The following is a 13,404-nucleotide window of genomic DNA, read 5'->3' on the forward strand; positions in this document are numbered from 1 at the left end:
GAAAAAATCTTTCATTCCTTTAGAGACAGCATGAAAAGTCAGCTGAGTACAAAACATAGAGAGGAAAACAAGAAGAAAAGGGACAAGAAGAGAGGGACAAAACCTAGAACAAAGAATAGATGTCTATTCTATTAACATTTCTCTATCTGTTAATAAAGCAAACATTGAAACCTTCTCCAGTTTTCTCTTTAATTTATTCTGTTTTCCTCCTCGTGTTCCTTCTAATGTTGTGGTTATTTATGGCTGACTGCCTTCAGTGTTCAGCCCCCATAGCGATGCAGTAAGCTCTAGTGAGGATGATGATGATGATGATGATGGGGGCGGTGGGTTGGTAAACTGATCCCAGAGCAGCGCAGAGGGGTCAGCTGGTGAGCAGCAGGACGGTCATCTGAGATCAGCCCCAACAGAACCTGCAGGTCTGACGGATCCGGCGGCGGTAAGTTCTGCTGACTTTAACTGGATTAAAAAAATAAAATCTATTTTCCAAACCTGCCGGTTAGAATAAGAGCCTCTGCATAGAAAACAATACAAATTCTAGACAAAAACTCACTTAAAACCGATTAAAATACGTTTCTGTGAAAGTTTTGCAAAGTATGTTTAGATTTACTTTCTTAGAGGGATAAACTGTAAACATCTCGATATCCTGAAGGATCCTAAAGCTGAGAGTTTTGATCCGAACCGGTTCTGGTTTGATGATGAATTCTGACCTAAAGGCTCCCAGAGCTGCTGGTTCCCAAACAGATCATACTTACATTCAATTAAAAGACATTTTAAATCATTACACGTTCAGGATAATCAGACAGGAAATTAAGAAAAATAAACTTTAGATGAATTTATGTTCATGCTCCATAAACATACTTGATTTGTTTTAATTACAACTTCAATGATAATCTGATTAAATTACCAGACACTCGGGGAAAGTCCTAGATGGTTCCTTTCCAGCTGAAGCAGGACAGGAGGAGATTGAACCTGTGCAGAAATAAAAAAAATGATTTCAGCTTCTCTGACTTTATCACCACTTTGGTTAAAGTCTGGATTTTGAACTTAATGAGGACTGGCTAAAAAATAGGTTCTGCAAAGTCATTAAAAAACCTTTTTTCACTTTTTCTTCTTCCATCCATCCTGTGAAACTCGGTCCTCTAATTTTAGTTTTAAATAAGAGGATCTATAAAGAATGATGGACGGATCTAGTTCCAATCTCTAACCAGTCAAACTGGGGAACAGATCGAAATAATAATAATAAGGAACAGGGGAAAAACAAAACATAATTCTTCTCGTCTCTTTAGCCCAATAAACAAGGATTGTTTTCATAATATAACCAGAATAAATAATCCAGCAGTTTGTGAGGATTTTCTGATCCCAGATTCTCATTTATTAGCTGCTGGAAGTTTGTTATGAAGAGAAAAGAGATGAAAGAAAGAAGGAAGAGAGGTGAGGCAGATACCCTGAGGAAGCATGAAGGTGAAGAAGAAAACACATAAAACAGACCCATTCCACAGATAGAGAAATGTTAATAGAATAGACATCCATTATCTGTTCTAGGTTGTGTCCCTCTCTTCTTGTCCCTTTTCTTCTTGTTTTCCTCTCTATGTTTTGTACTCAGCTGACTTTTCATGCTGTCTCTAAAGGAATGAAAGATTTTTTCCAAGCACTAAGCTCACTTAGCTGATTGCTCCTTCCTGTGTTTCCAAAAAGGCCAAAGTAAATAACCCAGTCCTTCTTTTCACTGTAGACAAGCCATGATCTGCTTATCTGTTCTCCATTTTTCATTTGGATGAAATAATAGCTGCATGAATCATGACAGCAGACAAGATAGAGGAGAGCAGGAGGCGGGGTTACCAATCTACTCGCTCTGGAGAGCAGAGTTCGCTGCTTTTAGATGTTGTCTCCAAAGTCTCCAGTAGCAGAAAAAAGTCTCTAGATTTGGCGCTAGGAGCTTTTTAGAAATCAAAGTGCTAGAGGGGTCTGAAAAGTGGCTAAATATAGCGACTAAAGCGCTAAGTTGGCAACACTGCTCTTTGCATGGTTTGTTTTCAAATGGTTTGCTGCTGTCTGTTTGGACCTTTCTGAACATGTGCAGCAAATGGACTGATCCAATATGGTGGACACTGAAGGGGGGGGGGCTGAGACACACTTAATATTATCAGCGTTCTGATGGCATTTTAATTAAGACATAATTAATGTGCACAAATAAGGAATAGTTGTATTAACCATACATGGAAACAGATTTGTATGGGGCCCCCAGGAACTTTGAGCCCTAGGCGCCTAGTATTGCCTAATGGTAACCCCCCCCCCCATGAGGACTTAATTGACATAATTAGAAAGTGATTTCTAAGAGAGCCATAGTTAGGGACGCATGCTGAAATGATCTTAGTGTTTCCAGAACAGAAGGAACTAGAAAAGAGGAAGAGTGTGATTAGGATGAAGGACTGATGCTGTGAAGCGTGAAAGGACAATGATTGGTGTGTTAGGTTAGGAAACAGGAAAACTCGGATGTTTACAGCTGTCAGTCCTAAAGTCTGAGTTCTCCTCAAACAGAAGCTTCCTTGATTCTTTCCACAAAGTTCACAGAAGGAGAGATCTGTTGATGTTCCACTAAACCCTCAGTGGCCTAAATGACACCGAAAAGCTGCAGCTCAGGTAGGAATCCTCTAAACTCCTAAAAGTAGGACCTCAGTCGTTAGCTTGCAGGATGTGAAACGGGGAAGTTGAAAACAAGGAACTAATAGGCTACAAATCTAAAACATTTTGAAGTTCATTGACCTAAATTTGCAAATTCAGAGACCTACTTATTCTAACTGCATAGAGTTAGATGCCTTTAAATCAGGGAATAATATCTATGACTAAATTAACTCCATTAGAGTCTGTTAATTTGAAGTATATTTTTCTCTTTTTTTAGATTTACTGACAGTATTTTGAAAACATTGTTCAGCCTCTCAAAACCCTCCGTTTAAAAGCGTTTAGGAATAATAACTCAGAATGCATGAAAATTACACTGGTAAAATGTTTTCCTATTTAGATGTTAGACGTCGTTGGGAAGCTTAGATTCTCCACAATTCAAACACTTAGTCCATTTTATGGACACAGCGAACACCAAAGCAGAATTAAAGCAGCATGTCGAAGTATAGCCTGACAAAGCAGCCACAACAAGCAAGCATGTCTTCATTATTGCTGCTCAAAAAAGACCTATTATAAAAAAAAAAAAAAAGCTACTTTGAGTCTTGTTTGAACTGATGAAACTTGGTTGTTTTACTCACCTAACTTTCATATATATATTTAGAAACTAGAAGGTGTTACCTTTCAAATAATGCATCACACATGTAATCTGGGCTTATAGTTCCTCAGTTATTTGCTTTTCCATTTGGGTATGCAAAGTAGGCAAATTTCCCAGAAATGAGGTGGATGTTGAGAGGTTAAAGTTATTTTATTTTGTTTATTTCTGTATATCTTTTTTTTCCCCAGAAAGCTCTTTTTTTTCTTTTTGTTTTCTGTTAATGAAACTGGTGCTGCACCGGCTACTAAGTAGGGCAGTGGGTCACACTGCTACCTTGCAGCAAGAAGGTTCCTAGTTTGATTCTCGGCCCGGGGTCTTTCTGCATGGAGTCTGCATGTTCTCCCTGTTCATGTGTGGGTTCTCTCCGGGTACTCCAGCTTCCTCCCACAGTCCTAAAACATGACTGTTAGGTTGATTGGCTTCTCTAAATCCTCCTTAGGTGTGAGTGTGAATGGTTGTTTGTCTCTGTGTTGCCCTGTGATGGACCTGAGACCTGTCCAGGGTGGACCCCCCCCTCTCTGTCCAGGGTGGACCCCCTCCTCTCTGTCCAGGGTGGACCCCTCCTCTCACCCACTGACAGCTGGAGATAGGCAGCCCTCACCACCCCAGCAGAGATAAACATGACAGAAGATGGATGGTGGTGCACCAATAAAATTTAATTCTGTTTTGGTTTGAACTATTTAAAATGTTCCTATGTTTACTTGTAAAATTAAAATGTGAGATTATTGAATGAACTGTTTAATGAGGCTGTGCTCTGGTGGGACTGATGCATTTCAGAAGAATGTTTTTGTTTAAATTCCCTGCCTGCAGCCTGCCTGCTGCTTATTGTGTCTTTGCTTTGCATCCATATGAACCTGCTGCTGATGCAGGCTCTGTGTTTTCCTGCTGGTTCGTAAACTGCTGAGCATATGGGAGCAGTGGAGGACCGCGCTGCTCATGTTGGTGCAGTAAAGGGGCTGATGGAGCCTGTGTTGTGGTTGAGCAGGTCGCTGATGGAGAGGCAGTCGGTGCAGCGGGCCAGGGAGGCCTTCCTCAGTGGCAGGGCTCGACCGCTGGAGTTCAGACTCCAACAGCTCCACGCCCTGCAGAGGATGATCACAGAGAAGGAGGCAGAGATCGCCACTGCTCTCAAGCAGGACATTAACAGGGTGGGTGGAGTCAGGTGGATGGGAGGAAACACAACGAAACGTCCTTTTTAATCCTGATTGCTGACCTGTTTGGTTTTATTCCACAGAGCCAGTATGACACTCCGCTCTTAGAGCTGATCGGCATCGAGAACGAAGTGAAGCTGGCCATAAAGAAGCTAGCGCAGTGGGCGGCTCCTCGGCCCGTGGAGAAGAACCTCCTCACCATCTCTGATGAGGTCTACATTCAGCCAGAGCCCCTGGGAGTGGTTCTCATCATCGGAGCCTGGAATTACCCCTGGGCCCTCACCCTTCTCCCCCTGATTGGGGCCATTGCTGCTGGTAGGAGGTCCTTTAGGATCTTGTTCTTGTTCAGAGGTCAGGAAGCAAACCTCTGCTGAACCGTAGAGCAGCAGAGACCCGTCCCCCCTCAATGGACGGAGGTCTGGTCCTCGACTGGAGCGTTCTTTGCTCTAAATGCAGCTCTGGTTGCATGTTTAGGTTTGCTCTGCTGCTGTGCAGGATGTCTTTATGGAGGGAATGTTTGGTGCAAGAAAAATACACCTTTAAAAAAAGGAAAACTGAGGAAACATATTTTTATAAAATGAAATTTGAAAGAAGAAGCAATCCAGAAATGAAACTTTAAAAAATTCTAAACAAAAAAGGTTTGAAGAATAACTTAAAACTTTTCTAGCATCTTATTTTTTTCAATATTATTTTTTTCCTTAAATTGGATATCTTCCAATTTGATTATTTAATTTATTTCTACATTTTCTTATCCATTTTAAATTTTAAAGTTGATATTTTTAAATGTACAATTTTATTTTATTTTTTTTTTTTTTACAAATTTTAGTGTCATTTTATGATTTTCAAATTGAATTTTACAAATTACATTCTTTTGTAATTGCGTTTTCGAGATCATGTTCTCTTTACTTTGGGGGCGGGCCTTACTCTAGAGTGAGGCGCAAAGATGCGATCCTATTGGTCTGCATGGACGACATGCAGGAAAACATTTTATTGCTCGTCATCAAGGCTGTTTTAAAAGAATGCAGGTCGTAAAACTCAAACTGAAAAGAGTAATTTGATAAAAAATGTATAAAGTATGAAAAAAGTAATTAAAAGAATGAAATAAAAAAGGAAATTATGAAACTAAATTTGAGAAAAAAATGGAGGTAAGAAAACAATGGCAAAGTTATGCTGAAAATCTTTTCTTATTTAAGTTACTCAATTTCTAATTTTTTCAAAATTTAAACATTAATACAACAATCCCTCCATAGTCTTCCAGCATAGCCCTGCATTTTGCTCCATCCCATCACTTCCGACCAGAAGAAAAGCCTCCCTGCAGAATGATAATGCCACTGCCGTGCTTTAGAGTGGAGATGATGGTAGCATTAGAGTGACATGCTACCATTAGCTTTATGGTGATGCAAGGTTACATCCACGTGTTTGGATGATGATGTCACAGAGTCCATCAGGATGAGATTTCCTTTCATTTTGTTTGACCAGTCTGCCATCAAGATGATGGGATCTGATGAGCTAATCTAACACAATACTTAAGATCAATACCAACTAAAAAACAGATCAGATATATGACCTCACCATCTAGCCTGGATGGAAGAGAAACGTCTTCAAACTTTGAAACAAAGTCCAGTGGATTGATTTGAACTTTTTTGGAATAACTGACCTGGATGACAGGCATCATCACCGTAAACAGCATCCTTCAATGAATAAAAGTTCACCTTTTCACTATGGTCTTGTTCCTTAGTGAATTTTAAAATAAAGGCACGTCTAAAAGACGATGATGTCACTGAAGTTTAAATTTCTCTTGGAAGTGGTTGGATTGTTGATCCTCTAACGGATGTGGGCGGAGTCATTGTAACCGCTCCAGGGCTTAGCTTCGTTTAGCCTTTAGCATGTCTGCTAAACCGTAGAATCTCCTTCTTCCTCATCTTTCTTGCATCGTCTTCATCACTCATGGCGGAATGCAAGCATGGTTCTGCTGGTTGTCTTTCAACACTTTTTTCTTTGCAGCGGTCCATCAGAGGTAGATTTATAGAGTTCAGAAACTCTCCTGAGCTGAAGATTTCTGCAGTTTTTCTTAAAAAGATAATCAAACTTTTGGCTTCTTCTTTGATCCATTCACTCATTATGTAGTCAGTCTAGGAGCAACCGCAGTACATGGGTGTCCGCCTTCAGTCTAGGTGGATGTCCTTGTCCTAGTAGGTCTGTCTGAATAGAGCCTTATTCACTTCTCACCATCGTTCTCCCTGATCTGTCTGCTGTGTTTCTCGGTCTTTATGGTTCTGTTTCTTCCATGATGCTCTCTAGCAAACCTCCCAGACAGAATGTTACCCTCAGGCCGACTCTCTAAGCCAGGCATCCCCAAAGTCGGTCCTGGGGGGCCGCTGTCCTGCAGGTTTTTGAGGATTCTAAGCTTTAGCTCAGCTGATTCTGATGATTACAGTTCAGCAAAAGCCTGTTAATCAGCTTTCAATTAAAACCAGCCGTACTGAAGCAGGAAACCTCCAAAAGCTGCAGGACAGCGGCCCTCCAGGACAGCGGCCCTCAGGGACAGCGGCCCTCAGGGACAGCGGCCCTCAGCGGCCCTCAGGGACCCACTTGCCTGATCTGAGGAGTCTGCTGAAGGATCTTTTGGTGACGTCAGACTAATGTTAAACCTTCAGTTCTTATTTGTAGAGATGCTGTAGACCCTACATGTTCCGTCACTTGATGAAGACAAAGGTCATGACATATAAATCCCTTTCATCCCCATCCTCCTCCTCCTCCTCCTCCTCCTCCTGCTCTGCGTCACTCAGTGATGTCATCCCATTCACAGGCAATGCAGCCGTGGTGAAACCGTCAGAGCTGAGCGAGTGCTCGTCCCTCCTGCTCCGCGCGCTGCTGCCGCGCTATCTGGACAAGGTCTGAACACCCACCGCTGTTGTTGATAAGCTATCTGAGGACAAAGAGGCTGTTTAACTTCCACGTGGCACAGCTGCTCACTCAGATTCATAGTTTCTGCTGGTTTGCCTGCAGGATCTCTACCCGGTGGTGACGGGCGGAGCGGCAGAGACCCAGCAGCTGCTGAGGCTCAGGTTCGACCACATCTTCTACACCGGCGGCAGCACAGCTGGCAAACTGGTGATGGAGGCCGCGGCCCGCCACCTCACCCCTGTGACCCTGGAGCTGGGGGGGAAGAGCCCCTGCTACATTGACAAGGACTGTGATGTCAGGACGGCCTGCCGGTAACGCTCCCATCACTAGAAGATCCTCTGAGGGGGAAAAACTCAGAACCTCTGAGGCCGGTGGATGGTTGGTAACCAGGAGGCTGTGGTTTATAATGGGAGCATTGGGAGCAGCTTTCAGAGGACTGCTGCTTCGTCTTATCAGTCCGCCAGTCATTTTCCACACCTTTAACCTCTGAGTTACTGGGGCCTGGTGGAGACCTACCTTCCAGGGGGGGGGGGACTTTTACACCAATGAATTAAACCTGTTTAATTTAAAATACTTGGAAATGTACAGAAAATCTAACATTTAAAACACAAGTTATCTAAAAATAAATAATCACAGAGCATCTCAGTATGCATGAGCCTCAGCACAGCCTGTCACCCAGCTGTCAGTGGGCGAGAGGAGGGGTCCACCCTGGACAGGTCTCCAGTCCATCGCAGGGAGACACAGAGACAAAAAACCATTCACACCTAAGGAGAATTTAGAGAAGCCAATTAACCTAACAGTCATGTTTTTGGACTGTGGGAGGAAGCTGGAGTACCCAGAGAGAACCCATGCATGCTCAGGGAAAACATGCAAACTCCATGCAGAAAGATCCTGGGCTGGGAATCAAACCCAGAACCTTCTTGCTGCAAGGCAGCAGAGTTACCCACTGCACCAGTGAGCAGCCCAGGGTAACTCCTTTTTGGAATCGTCATCCAAAATAAAATGCAATAATATAAAATTGTAAAAACTGAATCTCAGAAGAAGAACGAAGGCGGTACTTTACTTTAACTTTGTCTTAAAAATAAATCTGTTAAAAATTGAATTAATGTCTAAAGTTATAGTGAAAACTTACAGGACAATATTTTCACCATCCTAAACCTATTTTCTTTTCATTGTACATAGATACACCTCTGTTTTTTGCTTAAAGCTGTTATTATTTGAGAAGGTGATTTTTAATTTAGAGTTTCAAAGTGTCATAATTTTCTAAAGATGAGACCCAAACGCAGGCAAACCAATTCAGAGAGACCAGGGGAAAGGTTTAACAGGTTTTACTGAAGAGATAAAGTACAGTGCAGAGTTGCTCAGTACTCTGATCAGCCGGAACTGGAAGGTGAGGGGAAGATACAACGATTAGTTCAGGCTCAGTGGGAAATTTCATTCATGGATTAGGAGAAGAGGATCTGGTTGTTGACTCACGTCTCCAGAGAAGTAGTAGAATCCTTTACTCCAATCTGTGTGCTGTTTTCCAGAGTTAGTCTGATTTGGTGGAGGGCGGACAGGGTTTACCCAGAACTCGGTCGGTTGTAGGTGAATGGAGAAACTGATTGCCACTCAGATTTCCTGCGTCGTAGTGGAGATGATTCCCTTGCTCAGAGTGTAAACTCAACTTCCTCTCAGGGAAACTGGATCCAAACCTCCAGTTTGAATCCCCAGCTCAGTTTGAGGCTCAGTTGATCCCTCCAGGGAGTTAGGGTCCGAAAGATCCAGTTTGCAGGATGACTTCCTGTCGAGAGGCAAAGACAAAAACAAAGTAAAAAACAGGTTGACAAGAACTCAGTCTTACTCAGCAAAACTCACCTTGGCTAGAGTACCCAAAACTAGCAAACACTCTGGCGATGAGGTAGTGGCAGTCAGCAGTGTAAGAGCACTCCGTTAACGAGGAAACCGTCAGCAGGTGTGTGAGGATGCGGACCAGAACCAGGCGCCTCCTGCTGGTGGAAGGGAGACAAACACAAAAACAAACACACAGACTGGAGCCCTGACACAAAGTTATTGCATATTTAACTTTTTTATGTTACGATAATTTGAATATGAATGTCTTTCATTGGGTTCCATATTCCTGGCGGCGCCCCTGCTTATACGCAAACGATGAGCTGCACTGGCTCAGTCAAGGTGTCAAGAAATACTATTATTGGCAGAAAATGGCTGATTAGATAAAAAGTGCAGCAGATCAGCCTCTGCAGCCACTTTAGGAATAAACATTTAAGCGGTAAACCTTTTTAATTCAATTTTCAATTCAGTTTATTTCTATAGCTTCAACTCACAACACGTCATCTCAGTTCACCAGATCATCCAGTCAGATTGATTCAAAGATTTCTATCTAAGGAAAACCAGCTGATTGCATCGACTCATTGACTCTTCAGCAATCCCTCACACTAAGCATGCTTGTAGCGACAGTGGAGAGGAAAAACTCCCTTTGAACAGGAAGAAACCTCCAGCAGAACCAGGCTCAGTGTGAGCGGCCATCTGCTGAGGCCCACTGGGGTTCAAGAAGACAGAAGCAGACATAGAAAAAGAAGCATAGATACAAAAGGCAACTGTCAACCAGCTCCACAGGCGGCCCCGTCCAGGAAACACACAGCCAGGCAGACGTTTGAACATAAATGAGCTGTTTTCCAAACACAGCAGCTTCAGCCAATGAGGAAATGAAGTTTCTGTAACAGCTCTGACATTCTGCAGGTTCTGCTGGTTTATTCTGAAACGCTCACTAAGGATGGTTGTCATGTCTGTTTCGTCTGCAGCCGCATCACTTGGGGAAAGTTTGTGAACTGCGGCCAGACGTGCATCGCTCCAGACTACATCCTGTGTGAGCCCTGCATCCAGGGCCGCGTGGTCGAATGCATCCGGCAGACTCTGCTGGTCAGTAAGGCCTCCGCCGGGACCTGCTGCTCCTTTAAGGAGGACCTGCTTTAACATGGCTGCTGCTTTAACCTCTAACAGGAATTTTACGGCGCTGATCCCAAATGCTCGCCTGATTACGGCCGAATCATCAACCAGCGGCACTTCCACAGAGTCATGAGTCTGATGGAGGGATACACGCCTGTAGTGGGGGGTCAGAGCGACTCCTCCCAGTGCTACATCGGTGAGCGGAGGCATTTTAACACCATGTTGATGTTTTATTGTTTCATCCTGGTTTGTTGAGCTGCGGCCTGACGTTCACAGCCCCCACGGTGCTGAAGGACGTGCCCCCCCACTCCAGGCTGATGCAGGAGGAGATCTTCGGTCCCGTCCTGCCGATAGTCACAGTGAGTGACATGGATGATGCCATCAGCTTCATCAATGAGAGGGACAAACCCTTGGCTCTCTACATCTTCTGCTCAGATAAGAAGGTGGGGCTCAGCCAGCAGGGAGCAGATCTTCAGCGTTTTCTCCTTCTAATGTTTCTCCTCCCTCCCTCTCTGACCAAGGCAGTAAAACGGATGATTGAGGAGACCACCAGCGGAGGAGTGACGGTTAACGATGTCATGATGCACTACACGCTCAACTCGCTGCCATTCGGGGGCGTCGGTGAGAATAATAATCATAACCTGATAAAAAAAGAGACGTTCAAAGTCTCAAGTTAGAGTAAAAAAGTAGAAAAGAGTTACTCAGCTTTATTTATAAAGCTTGTTAACCCTTTATAGGGCAAGTTAGCCTTCTTGATCACCTGCATACCCCTTACAAACGGAGCAAAATGTCAGTGCCAGTATCAGCATTAATGCCTCTAAGGTCATGATAGACCAAAAAAATGTGTTTCTTTCACTCTTAGAGTTTTTTTCATGAATTTCTTCTAGAAGCACTTTTGTTATTTTTCTTAATACATTCAGGCTAGTTGGCGTTTCTTGTTATTAAATTGACATTAATTTTTAACCATCAAAATATCAATAATTTTTAAATGTTACAAAGGTAATAAGGTCTTGTCCTGATTCCAGTAACAATATTGGCTGGAAATATGATTGGTATTAACCATACATGTAAGCAGAGTTTTATGGGGCCCCCAGGAACTTGGGGCCCTGGGCACCTGCCTAGTATTGCCTTAAGGTAAATCCCTCCCCTGGTTTCTGCCTTGAACTGCATTATTGATGTGAACAGAGTCTTGCTTGTGACCCCTCCAGGTCAGAGCGGCATGGGTCGTTACCATGGCAAACACACCTTTGACCAGCTGAGTCACCAGAGAGCTTGCCTGATCCGCTCGCTGAACATGGAGAGCGTCAACCTGGCACGCTATCCTCCTCAGGACCGCCGGCGGGCGCGGCGGGCCCACATGGCCCTCCGGTCTCCCCTGATCGACACGTCCAAGCGGACGCTGGTCTGGGCCATCGCTGCCACCATCCTGGGCGCCGGCCTGCTGATCACCCTGCTGGTCATCCTGCTCATAGCCTCCGGCCTTAACTGCACCTGCTGGTACTGGAGAGGCTTCTACAACTAGACCAGCTGCACAGCAGCGTCTCACAAACAAACTATTTCCAACAAAAGAAAAAAGCTGCAGCGATTCTACACACAGATCTGTAAGGAGTGGAGATTAAAAACTCTTGGTCTAACTTTTGATTTCTGTTTGAGGTTTTTGCTCAATAAACTGATCTCCATCACTGGATGCTCTTTATTTTCAGGGAAAATTACCTTTTAAATAAACCATTCATTGTATGTTTTGTTCCAAAATTGGAAAACATATCATCCGTCTGCAGAGACTCTCTGTACTTAATGTTTAACATCCTATAATGGAAAAAACTAATATTTCTATTTGGTCACATTACAATCATCCCCTTTAGTGAATTTTATTGGATTTTATGTGATAAACAAAAAGCTGAGTATAATTGTGAAGTTTGTTTTACAAATAAAGATCTGAGTGAAAATGAGAAAATAATCTTGATGTGTTTTTATCTTCTGCTTTTTTCTATAACCTATGATTATAATCCAGTGTAGTGACCTCCCTACAGAAACTTTAAAAGTCTGAGCCCTGCCTAAGTTTAATTTAATGAATTTATTTCTTTGATAGGGACAGTGCACATTAATACATTTTCCTGCAAATGCACCAGAATTAACCAAAAGGCTATTTTTCATCTGTTGTCCTGGACAGATATTAAATTGTCTAAACCTAAAAACACAACGATGAGAATTTTACAGTGAAGAATATAAAAAGAAATAAAAACAAGTATAACTCCTCAAAACTTGTTTAAAAATATAGAATTAATGTTTGCTAGACTATAGATTTTAGGTTAATGAAATAGAATGAAAATAATTACACTATATTTATACACAGTAGAGTGATGGCTCCGCCTTTGGTGGGTGTAACTCCAGTATCAGATCCATCCATCTATTTTTCTGGAATATTTATCCCCACTGGGGTCAGTGGGTGGGAGGCGGGGTCCACCCTGGACAGGTCCCCATTCCATCACAGTCAACACAGAGACAAACAACCATTTAGAAGCCAATTAACCTGACAGTCATGTTTTTGGACTGTGGGAGGAAGTCGGAGTACCCAGAGAGAACCCACACATGCTAACTCCATGCAGAAAGACCCCGGGAATTGAACCCAGAACCTTCTTGCTGCAAGGCAGCAGTGCTTCCCACTGAGACACTGAGCAGCCCACGTACCAGAATAATTTTATTAATCCCTTGCAGGAAATTATTTTCTCGCAAGGGATTATTTTTTTCTTGAAATTATTTTTTTCTCCTTTACAGAAGGGGAAAAAATTGTAAGAAAAATGACATATAATAATATAGAAAAAAAAATTAAATTACACCCCTCCCATATAAACAGTTTAAAATAAGATATAAGAATAAAATAAGGATCACATTAAAAACAATCAACAGAATTTACAACTTTCAAACCTGCTCAGTACTTAATGACTGTTATCGCCTAAAGTGAATTTCTATTGGGGTTTGTCATGGGAAAAAAGTATTCAACTATTCACCCCAGTTAAATAAGCGGACATCGATGGATTTCACTCAGTGGGCACTTTATTTTATCTTTCAAAGAAAGAACAGTTCATCATACAATTCTATTCAGTTTATTTCTATAGCTCCAATTCA

General features: G+C 42.6%; 1 protein-coding gene across 2 annotated transcripts; it reads left to right on the top strand.

The window, feature by feature from the left end:
• The first annotated feature begins 318 nt into the window (after nucleotides 1–318).
• LOC107091209 (fatty aldehyde dehydrogenase-like) lies at nucleotides 319–12,212 on the top strand. Of its 2 annotated transcripts, none has more exons than XM_015385000.1 (10): nucleotides 319–436; nucleotides 4,260–4,422; nucleotides 4,509–4,740; nucleotides 7,235–7,320; nucleotides 7,435–7,643; nucleotides 10,134–10,251; nucleotides 10,333–10,474; nucleotides 10,555–10,721; nucleotides 10,800–10,899; nucleotides 11,487–12,212. In XM_015385000.1, the coding sequence occupies exons 2-10, from the start codon at nucleotides 4,267–4,269 to the stop codon at nucleotides 11,798–11,800; spliced, it is 1,524 nt and encodes a 507-aa protein (XP_015240486.1). In that variant the 5' UTR covers nucleotides 319–436; nucleotides 4,260–4,266; the 3' UTR covers nucleotides 11,801–12,212. The 2 variants fall into 2 exon arrangements, with proteins under 2 accessions (XP_015240486.1, XP_015240487.1); XM_015385001.1 differs by lacking the exon at nucleotides 319–436 and adding an exon at nucleotides 2,522–2,640.
• The last annotated feature ends 1,192 nt before the right edge of the window (nucleotides 12,213–13,404 follow it).

The sequence above is a fragment of the Cyprinodon variegatus genome, unplaced genomic scaffold (genome assembly GCF_000732505.1).
Source record: "Cyprinodon variegatus isolate N-32 unplaced genomic scaffold, C_variegatus-1.0 Scaffold329, whole genome shotgun sequence".
Taxonomy (NCBI): domain Eukaryota; kingdom Metazoa; phylum Chordata; class Actinopteri; order Cyprinodontiformes; family Cyprinodontidae; genus Cyprinodon; species Cyprinodon variegatus.